Raw genomic sequence first — 12,283 nt, 5'->3', positions numbered from 1 at the left:
ATGTATTTTAATAGTTAACAGACCCAAGCTCCACATGTCAGACATCAGGGAGGCGGGCTGACCCAAAACCAGCTCAGGGGCAGAGAACTCTGGGCTCCCCAGAAGAGGATGTATGTAGGTGGAAGGAGGGTTAAGCTGAATGGCATCACCAAAGTCAGTGAGCTTCACCACAGGCTGGGAAGACACCTGTTCTACCACAATGTTCTCAGGCTGCGAAAACATCGACAGATGGTACAGTCAGAACGGCTTCCGTATTCCACACAGTTTGCACAGGTGGAATAAATTCAGATTTGTATACTTTGAGGTCAAGGTGTGCTATCCTCCAGCCGTGCAGGTACTGGAGAGCTTCAAGAATATCTCTGAGGTACAGGGCTACTTTCTCCTCCGTCAGGTTTCCCCAGCTCACAATGTAGTCCAGGAAGCGCCCTTGGTCTGCCCTGAACACAGCAGCCAGGAACACAACTTTGGTCACGTTGCTCGAAAGCAGGTAATATTGGCCTTTCTGGTTTAAATGCCATACTTACATCTCTAAAATAAGAACATAGCTGTTGGCCGTCTCATACGTGTCCAGGAAGCGGACCAGGTTGGGATGATCAACAGTCTGGAGGAGTTTGACCTCCTGCAGCACCTGTTCCCGTCGCAGCAGCTTCTTGTTGACATGTTTTGCTGCAACGGTCCATTTGCTGCCTCTCTGGTCGCACCGCTTGGTCACCGAGAAGCGGCCTCTGTGGAGCACAAATGGGGCTCAGATGAAATTCTTAGCCTGTGTTGGATTTTGTTGTTGTTAGGTTCAACACACAATTGCCATGCAAAATCATGAACTAGAATCAAACCATGCTTTCCTACCTTCCAAGTTCAGAAATATCAGTATAGTGGTATTCAAAACCTCGTTTCCAAATTGCATTGTTGCTATCATCTGGGCTTCCTGCAGAAAATACAGTGTCCTCTAACTTTAATTTCAAAGCAAACTGGACTTCAAAATCAGCGCGATTAGATAGTTGGAAGAAATCACATCCATGGCAGAACTCTCACCTGAGACTCTGAGGCTGGCGGAGGTGGTTACAGAACCTGCTACATTCATGGCAACACAGGTGTATCTGCCGTTGTCCTCCATAGTCACCCCGAGGATACACAGGGTCGCCTCTCCTGTCTCACTGCAGAAGAAAAAGAATATATCTTCTTTTTAGCTCATTTGCTAAAACTATGAGGTCATACACAAATGCAATTCAATACATTCTTAAACATACACACCGTCCAAAATTAATAAAAACATATTCTAACCTACTAATGACTTTGGGCCCTTCGACTCCAAACATCTTAGATCCAATATTATGTGGTTTAAATGTAATAAATTCAATGTTTATGAAGATGTTCTAATTGCGCCAGGTTGTACTCCTTCTAAGCGCAATCTGTCAATCATGCCAATGATTTTATGAATCTAAACTTTTCTACCCTAATGTCTTTAATAATTCTATTCCGTTACCTGTAGATGATGCTGTATTGTCCGTTGTTGCTAAGAGTGTTATTGTCGGGACCTCGCCAGGTGACAGCGGCACGGGGGCGCCCACTCGCTTTGCACCTGAGAGTGACACTGTCGCCACTCTCACATGTTACATCGCTAAGCGGGATGAGGAACTCTGGAGGAGCTGCGAGGCAGAATGAAAATGGAAGATAAGGACAAGTTGTACATTTCAAAGGAGAGCATTAAAAAAAGACTAGAAAGACAAGTCTGGCTAATTAATTTGTATTTTTTTTTTTTCCATCTCACACTGGAACCATACAATTTGAAGATTAACTAGAACAGATCACCGCTATTAAGCAACAAGTCAGGTTCATACAAAGTACCACATAATGTTATTTGGTTAACACGTTTTTGTACTGGTATGACTGGATTGTTGAAATCCATTCACCACTTTTTCTAGAACACTTAGGGTCTACAGTCGATTTTCTTGAAATGCAGGTGACGGTGCTGATATACTTTACACAAATATTCATTCAGTAGTGCACTCACCATCACTGATGAAGTTGGGATTCAGAAGCTGCAATGAAAATATAAATTCATACATTATGTAAGTTTGCAGTACAAACGAGAAAGAAAACCGTTCTGATCATTTGGACTGTCCACCTTGCCAGAGACTTTGTTAACCAGGTTGTCCTGAGATTTGCGGTAGCCATTCTCCAATTTCCTACCGTCCTTGTCTCTTTTCTCGGACTTGCGGCGGATACGAAGCGCGGTATGCCATGATAGGGATTTTCTAAACCAAAGAAGAGACATCACATCAACTTTCCGACATTTGCACAATAGAACAGCTTAGCAGAAATGTTTTTGTTGTCTTACTTGATGGTTCCCTCTGGGAAATCGGGTGTAGTGGAGGATGAAGTGTGTCCTAATACAAAGCCAGGAATCCATCCCTCAGCCGCAGGGCAATGCTCATTGGCAGCTCGGTACACCAGGAACATGTTTTGCTGGTTACTGGCCAGTATTTGGACGACTTCACCCTGTGCTACGCTGATCTCATCCTCCTTCACTGCTACATAGTCTTGGGTCACCAACATGGTGGACACACTGCTGCTGCTGCTACTGCTTTCACTCTACCAGAAGATAAGGAGAGAAAAAGAGTTTAAAGCATGAATCTGCAAGCAAAGTAATACAGCGAGTAATAGCATTAGCTTTCCATCAATCAAACATCATGATTTGATTGACAACCGTCTTTGAACTTGACTAGGCACATGCATAAATGGAAGCAAGTTGAATTGATTTGAACATTGCAGAGACATGGAAGTGTTTAATTTCGTTAATGGTGGCAAGTTTTGAGATCATGTGAAGCAGACATAATGATTCTCATCTCACAATTTGTAATAAATAGCAGTTATTGAGGACAAATTATGTTTTCTGATGAGATACATCTAAATCAGTCAGAAAAGACAAGTTTCAGATTGAGCAAGTAGAGGAAAGGAAGTAATGATGAGTGTGTGTCTCCAGGTTGTCATTATTTTTCAATTCATCATGTATGTTTACACTATGTTCCTGATGGCCATAGCAGCCTCGTTTCAGCAATCGAGAAGTTCGTGAGACATCGTGGACCAGCCAAGCGGGAAGAGCAGTCTAATTTGATTCATTTGTAGGAAGCCTTGACAGAACGTAAGGAACCACGTGAAAAATACAGGTATCTACGGGTACCTAACCCTAACCGACATGCCAAAACGTGGAGCGCCTGCCTTTAAGATCCAAGGACTCATCCCATCTCCTCATGGGCCATCATGACAGAACGTGAGAAAACTTTGAAGGACTTGAATACTGAGTACAAAATTGCAAAAAATCCCACACCGCACTACGTTTTGGGAAAAAATGGTTTGCTGCGACTGCCGGGAACATAGTGCAAACGTAGCATTAGTCACTCACATTTTGCCAACAGGAAGCCCCTTATGTTTACAAACATTTCCTCCCACAAGATTCATCCTCAGAAATTTTTCATGAGCGAGACCAGAATATGTTTAAAATGTTGGCAAAAATCGAAGCCCACAAGAGGTAATCAAGCAGAAACAGCTTCGCTATGACTTAGATTTTCCCTGTTAGTACAAGTACATGTTTGTCTCACACATTCTCTGTGAAGTTAGTGCACTCGGATTGCCATTAATTCCCAGTGTAGTAGTCGTTGCAAGCTGTTCTCAGATGCAGCAGCGTGCTGACTGACTGCAGCCATTCAGTGAAGGCGGGGGTTAGTGAAGTTGAGAAGCTTCTGTGAAGCCGTGACCTCGACTTGGCCTCTTACCCCGTTGCTTTGGGTGGAGTGTATGGACTGCTCGCTGGTGGAGGAGCACATGCTCATACGATCTAAATCCTTACTGTGGGTGGAGTGACGACGGTGAGTGGGAATCCCGTGGCTTCCTCTGCTGAATGATTCTCCTCCACCAGTACCGTCACTGATGCAGGAACTTGGTCGGCTAGTGGGAGAAGGAGGCACCGACGGGACCGTGGCCCACGAAGTGTTGCTTTTGTGAGACTGGCTGGTGGGGCCAAAAACTTCCTTGACACCTCCAGGAGATTGGGGTGAGACCAGAGGTGTGACTGTCCTGACTCGCGGATTCTTGAGGGCCAAATGCAGAGGAGCAACAGCCATTTGTGGGATAGCGACCGGTTGAGGTTTCTGGGTTTCTTCACAGCCTCCGGAACCATGCCTGACAACTCTTTCCAAGGTGCCTGACGGTCTGCTACCGTTGCTAGAGATACCTCCATCGCCACAATCCAGCAGCTCCATCTTATGGACCTCGGAATTTACCAGCTTGCCGTTTGAGGTTGTGTCTGAATATAGGCTAGAGGGGTTGGATTGGGGCTGGCAGGGTGACCACATACCTGCTGATCTGTCAGGCCCTTCAGGGCCTGGGTGGTGGTGGTGGTGGACGGGCTGGGGGAGCCGTGAGGAAGGCTGGGGAATTCTTGAGGGTCTGGAGCGAGGGCCGCAAAGAGCAGAGGAGTTGCCTCCGGATCCTCCGGAGCCACCGCCGCCACCACCTAGACTGGAGGTACTGGTGGAGGTGCTACCTCCAGGAAGACCTCCTGTACTGCTACTATTATTGGGTGAACCACTGCCACCCACGTGGTTCCTCTGGTACTCTATGGGGGACGTCAGAGCTGTGGAAAGGAAGAAAGAGTCAGTCTTGCAATGCTCCCATAGCTTGAGCTGTAACTAAAGGAATTATCATTATCATTCTCTCACCATTCAGGAAATTGCGCTGGTTTTCCAGAATCTGGCTGACCTGGTGAAGCCAAATTTGACAAACTCCAGGGCTTGCTGAATGGAGGGTATACCTCTCCGGATTGCCACTAGATGATCTGGACGTTAATGTGAATTTGCAGGGGTCTTCTGCAATTTCTTCCAGACCCAGCCAACTCACCTGTGAATGGTGCATCAGGATTTGAGGTAATAGGCAAAATAATAAATGATTTTAGTTTTGCATCTGGACTCTACGCATTGTATATACATATAGGTTTTGTAGCCATATATGAACCTTGATGCTGTTCTTGAAGAGGTAGCCTGGAGTAGAGAAGCCCTTTTTCTTGTCCAGTGGTTCACTGAATATAACAATTTGCTCAAAAAGGAAGACTCTCCTTTCCTTCATTCTTGACAAAAGTCCCCCATCCTGGTCTGATACCAAGAAAGTGTCTTGCAGGAGCAATTTGCCCTGTGCTACAATTTTACCCTAAAAGTCAGAAGGAAAGGACTAAGTAATCCATCCAAAAGTAGAACGTTTTAGTAGACACTACCACCTAGCGATCATTACCGAAATTGCAACCCTGATTTCTGTTTTTCTGCTAATTTACATGCACTACACAAAATAAACGTTTCAGACATGCAGAAAAACAAGCAAACCATTATGAAAGCAGTCTTACATCGAAGCCTTGAAGGCGGCCCACATTCATCATGTCGTTGCAGCGCTTAGGCACAATGCACATCACTTCGACAGCTTTCTAAAACAAAACAGGAAATGGAAACTTTTAGTGGCCGTGTATAAGCACTCTTCAATCAATCAATTGGAAATTATTGTTGCTTCTGTCAAGTGCGGTTTAAATGGTTAGTTTCAGCACGACCGTGTTTAAGGTGCAACTGAGTCAATATTTTCACCTCCAGCTCTGATGAATCCACTCCTGCCTTCTTAGAAACTTTGAGAAGATCCTAATAAATGATAAACATGAACAGATAATTCACAAGTGGTGAAAGAATGAGTGACACGTGCTACTTTAATGAACTATTTCTTTTTTTTTTTTTACCTTAAGCAATAACTGGTATTTCATTATTCGCTGGACAGGTTTGATCAGCAAATCGGTGATCTGCAACCTGTGGCCTAATCGCTGCTTGAGTTCCTGATTAAAGACAGTAAAAAAGTCAGCACACATATCATGTATATAATAACAAATACAACAAAACTAAAAAGTCTTACTTCAAAGTAAGTGTCAATGTACTCTGACACAATGTGCTCGGATTTGGGCTTGTTTTGGCAGTACACGATGTACATGTGAAACCTGCGCTCCTGTGATGGGAAGAAAACAAAAATTGAGGAATATAGATCAGGTATAAATCAAATTACAAAATACAGGTGCAGTTCAATACATTACAAGACACTAAATTTATTTGAACAAAACAAATTTTTCTTTCTTTTGTTGCTTTAAAATGTCTTATTTTTTTCTGTTTTAAATGTCTGTATACAGTACTGTATCAAGAAAATTAAGAGCAGATATGAACAGTATACCTGTTTGACAAACAAAGAAGCAAGTCTGTCGGGATCCTCCAAACATTTTTCAATCTCTCCCAAGAAAAAGCTGCGACCACACCAGCACAGAAGCACATTATTTTAACAACCTTCGAAAAACGCTTTGATGAATGTAAAGAATAAAGGCTGTGAGTATACTCTTTGTGCCAATCGTAGATCTGATGGATGTTTCCAAAGACCATCTTGTCTTTTCCTCTCATGTCATCTGGTACACCTTCCTCCTTCATTCTGCTCATGTAGCCCTGAGGGGGAGAGCCAGCAACAATACAGTGTATACAAAAAAATTGCTAATTACAGTTCATATTTAACTTCTTATTACCTCCACAACTGATCCCAAGTCTCTGACATAGTCACGTTCAGTCTCTACCAACTCCAGCAAGACATAACTACGAAAAAAAATATTCATTACTCAATACAAATAAAATGCACTTAAGAAACATTCCGTACAAGCAGAAAATTGCAGAGCAGTTTTACAACTCAAACCAAGTCCTCTATCAAGAAAAGAAGGTTCAGGCTTGTAACTCACTGTCTTCGCTTGAGGAAGCCGGACTTGCGCTCGTCCACCTCCTCCATGGGTGAGGAGGATGACAAGACGGAGTTGTCAGAGGGGTTGAGGGAAGGGGAGCTGCTGTCACCTTGCTCCACTGAAAGCGAACTGGGACGATCTTCTAGTGACTGAAGAGTGCAAGAATGTGTCAAGTGGTTTAACAATGATTAGTTCTTAAAAAGGAAAGATTGCTGACTATACCGAATCACCACAATCACTTCATTAAAAAGATTTTACAAAAGACAGGAACATTCAGTGCTTTGTCATTCAGTTAATGTTCTCTCACAAGTTAGAGTTGTGTAATATATAAAATGGAAAATGCATTCTTGGGGAAAAATAGTCAAAGCAATGCCCTTTTGTTGGAAAAGAAGACAGTTGGCATCAGTGAGTCACAATGCTGCGAGATGTCTGGTAGGACACCATGCCTCTGATAACAACACCCAAGCAAAGTGTGTTTGCAACAATGTGAACTCCACTGTGTGCAAATAGACAACATGTGCATGTCTTTGTTAGATTTCTCCCTCACCATCTTGCTTTTGACCAGTTCCTCAATGGCACTGACCAGTTCAGCAGCACTCGGAGTCTCTGAGCTGCTTGGCCGAGCAGACAGGCGTGATGCAGACTGGCCAGAAAAGAAAGAAACAAATAAATGTTATCTTTTTTGAAATATTATTTCATTGCGATATTACAAATGTGGAAAACTTTATGCTAGTGGGAAAACCTTTATGCTAAAACATTTGGTGACTGCTGTCTGTGTTTTGATCAGGCTCACCCAGTTGAGAGTTTGGCCCCCCCGAATGTCCACATTGTTCAAAAAAGGACTTGGCGGGTGTGCAGTTCCTAATAAAAAGGTTAAATCGGGGCCAAGTTGGAGCCAGTCACAGGCTGGTTTTGGGGAAAGATGGTTTAGGGGCAAGGTCAAGGGGCATGCTTTTGGTTCAAAATAGTTGCATACACTCCATGGGTCAAATTATTGAGAAATAAGAGTGTTACTTGATACTCCATCAGATTGACAGGTCCATCTTAGGGCAGACAAAGGTTTTTAACCTCTCGACTGCATGAAGAATGGAGTATTCATTTTAGCAACCGTATATGAGACAGAGTAACAATTCTCCATGGGATTCACACATACTTTGTGGCAATTGTAAAAGGAGAAGTCAAGAAGGTAATTTACATCAACAAAAGGTGTGGCAGTGAAAGTGACTTTTACATGGAGAGAGAGGGAAACTGGGATAGAAGAGAGGCAGAACAGAAATCAACATAATGCTGACAGACAAAACATGCAGCCATCAAGAAAATAAGAGGGAAAGAAAGGAAAGATTATTAGTGCTAAGTAGAAGGTTTACATTTGACAGTAGATAGAAAAGTTTTTATGGTGGAGAAAAAAATGGTCTGAATTCAAGAATGAATTAAAGGTTGTTGTTTTTTTTCAAACACAAGCCTGCTGCAGGTGTCGCTTACTTTGACCTTGAATGTAAATACTTCATTTTACTAATCTTGGTGCCCAGGAACTATGTTGATGCAAATTGAAGATCTTTATTTAGACAAAAGCACTGCTTTTGCATTATCTTGGGACATCTACAGTATATTTAATGAGAAACCTTTTTAAGGAGGAGTTATGTGCGTACTTTGCAATACTGTACTTGCGCTGTAATGGAAACAACCCAAACCAAATTTATGCAGCATAATTTCCTTCCCACCTTGTCGTCCTGGGTGTCAGGCTGTAATAGACTGTGTTGCTGAATGGCCATCGGGGGAGGCAGAGGGACGGCGTCAGCCCCCTCCTCACCCTCCTCCTCTCCGCAGCTCTGCATGCCCGATGAAGAAGACTTGGAGAGTGTTCCGCTGCTCAGTCCTTCGTTACGCATGCGCTGGTGACAGGAAAATAGCTCATCAGCACCAGATGGGTCAGAAACAGTAGTTTAAAAACAGAAATGTCTTCCGTTTTGTCTCTTACCTCCTCCAGTGTTTCATCTTGTGGCGTGGCGGCACTGTCGTCAGAGTCCTTCTGAGGGCCTTGCATTACATCCAAGTTCTTCCGGGGGCCGTCCCGGTTCTTTTTGTGCTTGTGGGCTAGCTTTTTGACATGACCATCTGCCTTGCCAGAGCTGAGTCGCCTTACGGGGCTGGTCAGCCACTTCCGTAATGTGTTCCCAGGACGCTTAGGCCCCGGCGAACTGTGGGGCCCCAAGGTTTGGCTGGAGCCTGGCTGCAGGGTGTCGTTACTGGAGACGGACAAGGTATCTAAAGAAAAAAAAAAGAAGATGTTATATGGCAAATTCTACATTACAAATTAAGATAATCTCTTGATGCAAAACAATGCTCTAAATGCTGGGAAATTTCTGAGGAAGAAATTAAGTTAGGACAGGAATTCCTTTGACTCGATTTTGCTACCAAAACATCTGGTACCCTTTTATTCAAGAAAAAGAAAAACAAAACGACAACAACACAATCGTTGAAATAACATGAGACTGGATTTTGCTAGAATTTTTATAGATGAGCCACAATGCTTCAGGGACGACGTTCTCATGATGATTGTGGGTTTTCCATTGTTACTGTTTGAAAATAACTCCAAAGAAAATGTCACCCTCAGCGATTTCCTTATGTTTCTCCATACTAGTTACTCCTACTCCTTTCTTCAGTCTCTTCATTTGCAAAACCACGAGTGCGTTCCACACCCAAATAAAATCAAAATGTTCATGAAATAAGCATCTCTTAATATTGACAAAAATATATTATGAGGGCTCAGGCTTCCTTCTACATTCCAAAAACATGCAGTGGCAAAATTGTAAGTGTGTGTGATTGTGAGGGTGAATGGTGGTTTGTCCAAGCGTTCCATGTGATTGGCTGGCGACCAATTCGGGGTGTACCCTGCCTACTGCCCAGTCAGCTGGGATAGGCTCCAGCACGTCCGCGACCCCCGAGAGTATGATAAAGTGGTTTGAGAAATGGATGGAGGAGTGGATCAACATTATCCTGATTTCTAAGCCGAACCAGAACTTAATCACATACAGGCTTTTTCTCTTGGCAAGAGATCTCAAGAGAAGTTACAAAAGTAAAGTGTTTATGGGGGCTGCCGCTGACTCAGAGACGACGCCTACATCAATGTTTAGACGGTTGACGTCATGTGGCATTTCAAGTTGTTGAACATCTTGAATAGCCAGTGGGTATTTAACCATTTGGATGCTTTGCAGGAGCTCAACACTTTAAAGGAAGACTTATTCATGTCTAACTAAATGCATCTGTCAAGGATTTAGCCATGTTATACTGGCTGTAAGTCTCATTAAAGAGGGCGGGAGGCGAAATACTGCCTTTCTTAAATGGACCAGACTTTAACATGGCCTTTCATAGTTGAGCATTTATAAGCCTACGCCTGTGATAAATGCAGCTAGATGCAAAGGTTGCAGCCGTTCTGCCTCGAAGCAGAATTCGTTTTTCTGTCGGTATGAAGCATGTGTTTTCTCAACACTTGCATGAGGATCTTAACAGAAGAATAGCATCAATTTCAGAACTATGAGAATTCAAACTGAATCTTTATTAATCCTTATTTGGACTGAGACCATTGTGTTGCTATGCTAGTCATTATATTACACTAATTCTTCAACTTTGTTTTTGAATTAGTCAGTATATGATATATATACTATAAATCCCTAGATTTAAGTATTTATTGGATGATGAGCACAATCTATTTAGCACAAGTGGTGTACAAACTGGATGACTGGGTTAATTTTCCATAGCACCTTTTCTACAAAGCTGTTTTCAGTTTTAGTCATCATGAGCATAATCAACTATTGAAGGCTATATTAAGAAGACGAATTACAAGTATAAATAATTCATACGTGCACATTTTTACATGAAAGGTAAGAGAGGCAAAATGCTGTTTAATTTGAGTATCATTTCAAGCTGTGATACTTAAGAAAAAGTTCAGAGACCAAATTCTCATATTCTGCTTAAATCAAAAACAAGTAGGTTTGACTTTAAAAGATGAATAACAAATAAAAAACAATAGATCAACAATTTAGCTTTTATTTCCAGGTATTGTTTGAAATCTGGATCAAACTCACAAAAGATAGCACATTTTTTCAATGTGACCAAACGTACCTAAACTATTGACTTGCAAACGGCGTGTATTTAAAACATTAACTAAAACCTGCTAGACATTTGTCAGCAATTCAAATTATTATTGTTTCATTTCCAAAAGTCCTGAATGATAAACACACTTCTTGTATAACGTTATTACTTTGGAAAAGAAGTATGCTCAGTTGGCTTAATAGGTAATAACTGAACTACCCAAGTCTTCCAAGAGCAACGTAAATGGGTGAAACATAAGGTTAGCAGTCTTGACACATTCCTGCCAAGTGGAAAATAACCCCCAAAGACACACATGTACACACAGAGGTCTAGAACTTTGCCCTTTGACCTGTGCAGGGTCTTGAATGTTACGACACCTTGAAACAGTTGCTTGACCTGGACGAATAATTTCTCTAAATTGTCATCACCGTTATTTATTCATCTGTATGTTATTCATTCAACAGGATAATGCATACATTAAAGCGAGAAGTGCACAACCATGAAGGTGTACACTTTTGTCCTGATTCAAATAAAGTCTGCCTTCTACCTGGTGCAGTGCGATTCTAATTTCTTTTTCCATTTAGAATCTTTAAAAATGAGTAATCTCAAATGAAATCATTATTACAATGATCATTTCATTTAATTATAATTTAATTACCTTAATTATTTGCACCCCAAATTTAAACACCATCAGGTTTAGGCAAGTAGATTACTACTTAACCCCAACCAGCTTCATCAAGATCATGTTTGTGTTTGAAGAAAAGGGGAGGGGAGGGGCTGGTGGGTGTAATCTGAAAAGTGGCCACGTATTTGCAGGAACATGCCTGAGATTCCAGAAGTGTCACCAGTGCAGCATCTTTAGTGTGGTCTATTCATCTCCTGGAGATGTGGTAGAAACATAAACATTAGGGTGGAGGAACAGAGAGTGGGGAAGTTCTGCTCGGTTAGTCTGGCTCTCTCTCTCACTAGAAATGAGGACAATGCCAAGAGGCTCTCGCCACCAAGAGCCACATTTAGGAAGGGTGTGGAGTTGGCATGCTAGATAAGGGAGTGGACACAGCATTCGCATAAAATAGCATTTTTGGACAAATAATCTCCAAAAAGCATTTTCTTTTCAGTTTCCTACTACCCCTTGGATTCGACAAAATCAGACACTATCTTCTGACCCAGTCCGCTCTTCACATTAAAAAACGATCTTGCTTAATGCCTCAAATCTTGACAACTTAGAAGCAAACATTGTTCTTCTTGTATGAATTTTATTGATGTTTTACTTAGTGAAAATATGCATGAAACCGCAGCAAAAAGAAGCCTCATGCCAAATCTAGTAGACAAAAACACCTTACCCAAGTCCAGCAACCAGAACTTGCAGTTATGAGAGTGTCCTTCCTGTGCTTT

At 42.1% G+C, this 12,283-nt stretch overlaps 1 protein-coding gene across 4 annotated transcripts in view; it reads right to left on the bottom strand.

Annotated features, from left to right (window-relative positions):
- Positions 1 to 12,283, bottom strand: part of triob (trio Rho guanine nucleotide exchange factor b) — a 68,335-nt gene that overhangs the window by 2,624 nt on the left and 53,428 nt on the right. The window contains exons 38-60 of one of the 4 annotated variants that reach the window (XM_049730580.1): positions 8,775 to 9,061; positions 8,518 to 8,688; positions 7,344 to 7,439; positions 6,797 to 6,945; positions 6,590 to 6,656; positions 6,409 to 6,512; positions 6,250 to 6,319; positions 5,941 to 6,030; positions 5,771 to 5,863; positions 5,625 to 5,675; positions 5,393 to 5,470; positions 5,011 to 5,202; positions 4,719 to 4,896; positions 3,774 to 4,633; positions 2,339 to 2,592; positions 2,126 to 2,255; positions 2,012 to 2,039; positions 1,484 to 1,646; positions 1,033 to 1,154; positions 847 to 925; positions 525 to 725; positions 299 to 437; positions 24 to 210 (exon numbers count right to left, since the gene is read on the bottom strand). In XM_049730580.1, the coding sequence (XP_049586537.1) occupies positions 24 to 210; positions 299 to 437; positions 525 to 725; positions 847 to 925; positions 1,033 to 1,154; positions 1,484 to 1,646; positions 2,012 to 2,039; positions 2,126 to 2,255; positions 2,339 to 2,592; positions 3,774 to 4,633; positions 4,719 to 4,896; positions 5,011 to 5,202; positions 5,393 to 5,470; positions 5,625 to 5,675; positions 5,771 to 5,863; positions 5,941 to 6,030; positions 6,250 to 6,319; positions 6,409 to 6,512; positions 6,590 to 6,656; positions 6,797 to 6,945; positions 7,344 to 7,439; positions 8,518 to 8,688; positions 8,775 to 9,061 (3,789 nt within the window). Of the gene's footprint in view, positions 1 to 23; positions 211 to 298; positions 438 to 524; positions 726 to 846; positions 926 to 1,032; positions 1,155 to 1,483; positions 1,647 to 2,011; positions 2,040 to 2,125; positions 2,256 to 2,338; positions 2,593 to 3,773; positions 4,634 to 4,718; positions 4,897 to 5,010; positions 5,203 to 5,392; positions 5,471 to 5,624; positions 5,676 to 5,770; positions 5,864 to 5,940; positions 6,031 to 6,249; positions 6,320 to 6,408; positions 6,513 to 6,589; positions 6,657 to 6,796; positions 6,946 to 7,343; positions 7,440 to 7,589; positions 8,084 to 8,517; positions 8,689 to 8,774; positions 9,062 to 12,283 lie in introns of those variants that run through there. The other 3 variants (XM_049730581.1, XR_011087439.1, XR_011087440.1) reach the window with 3 other exon arrangements.

Source organism: Syngnathus scovelli, chromosome 9 (assembly GCF_024217435.2).
Source record: "Syngnathus scovelli strain Florida chromosome 9, RoL_Ssco_1.2, whole genome shotgun sequence".
In the NCBI taxonomy this organism is placed as follows: Eukaryota; Metazoa; Chordata; class Actinopteri; order Syngnathiformes; family Syngnathidae; genus Syngnathus; species Syngnathus scovelli.
The sequence above is the reverse complement of the archived record's forward strand: the minus strand, read 5'-3'. Positions and strand labels throughout refer to the sequence as shown.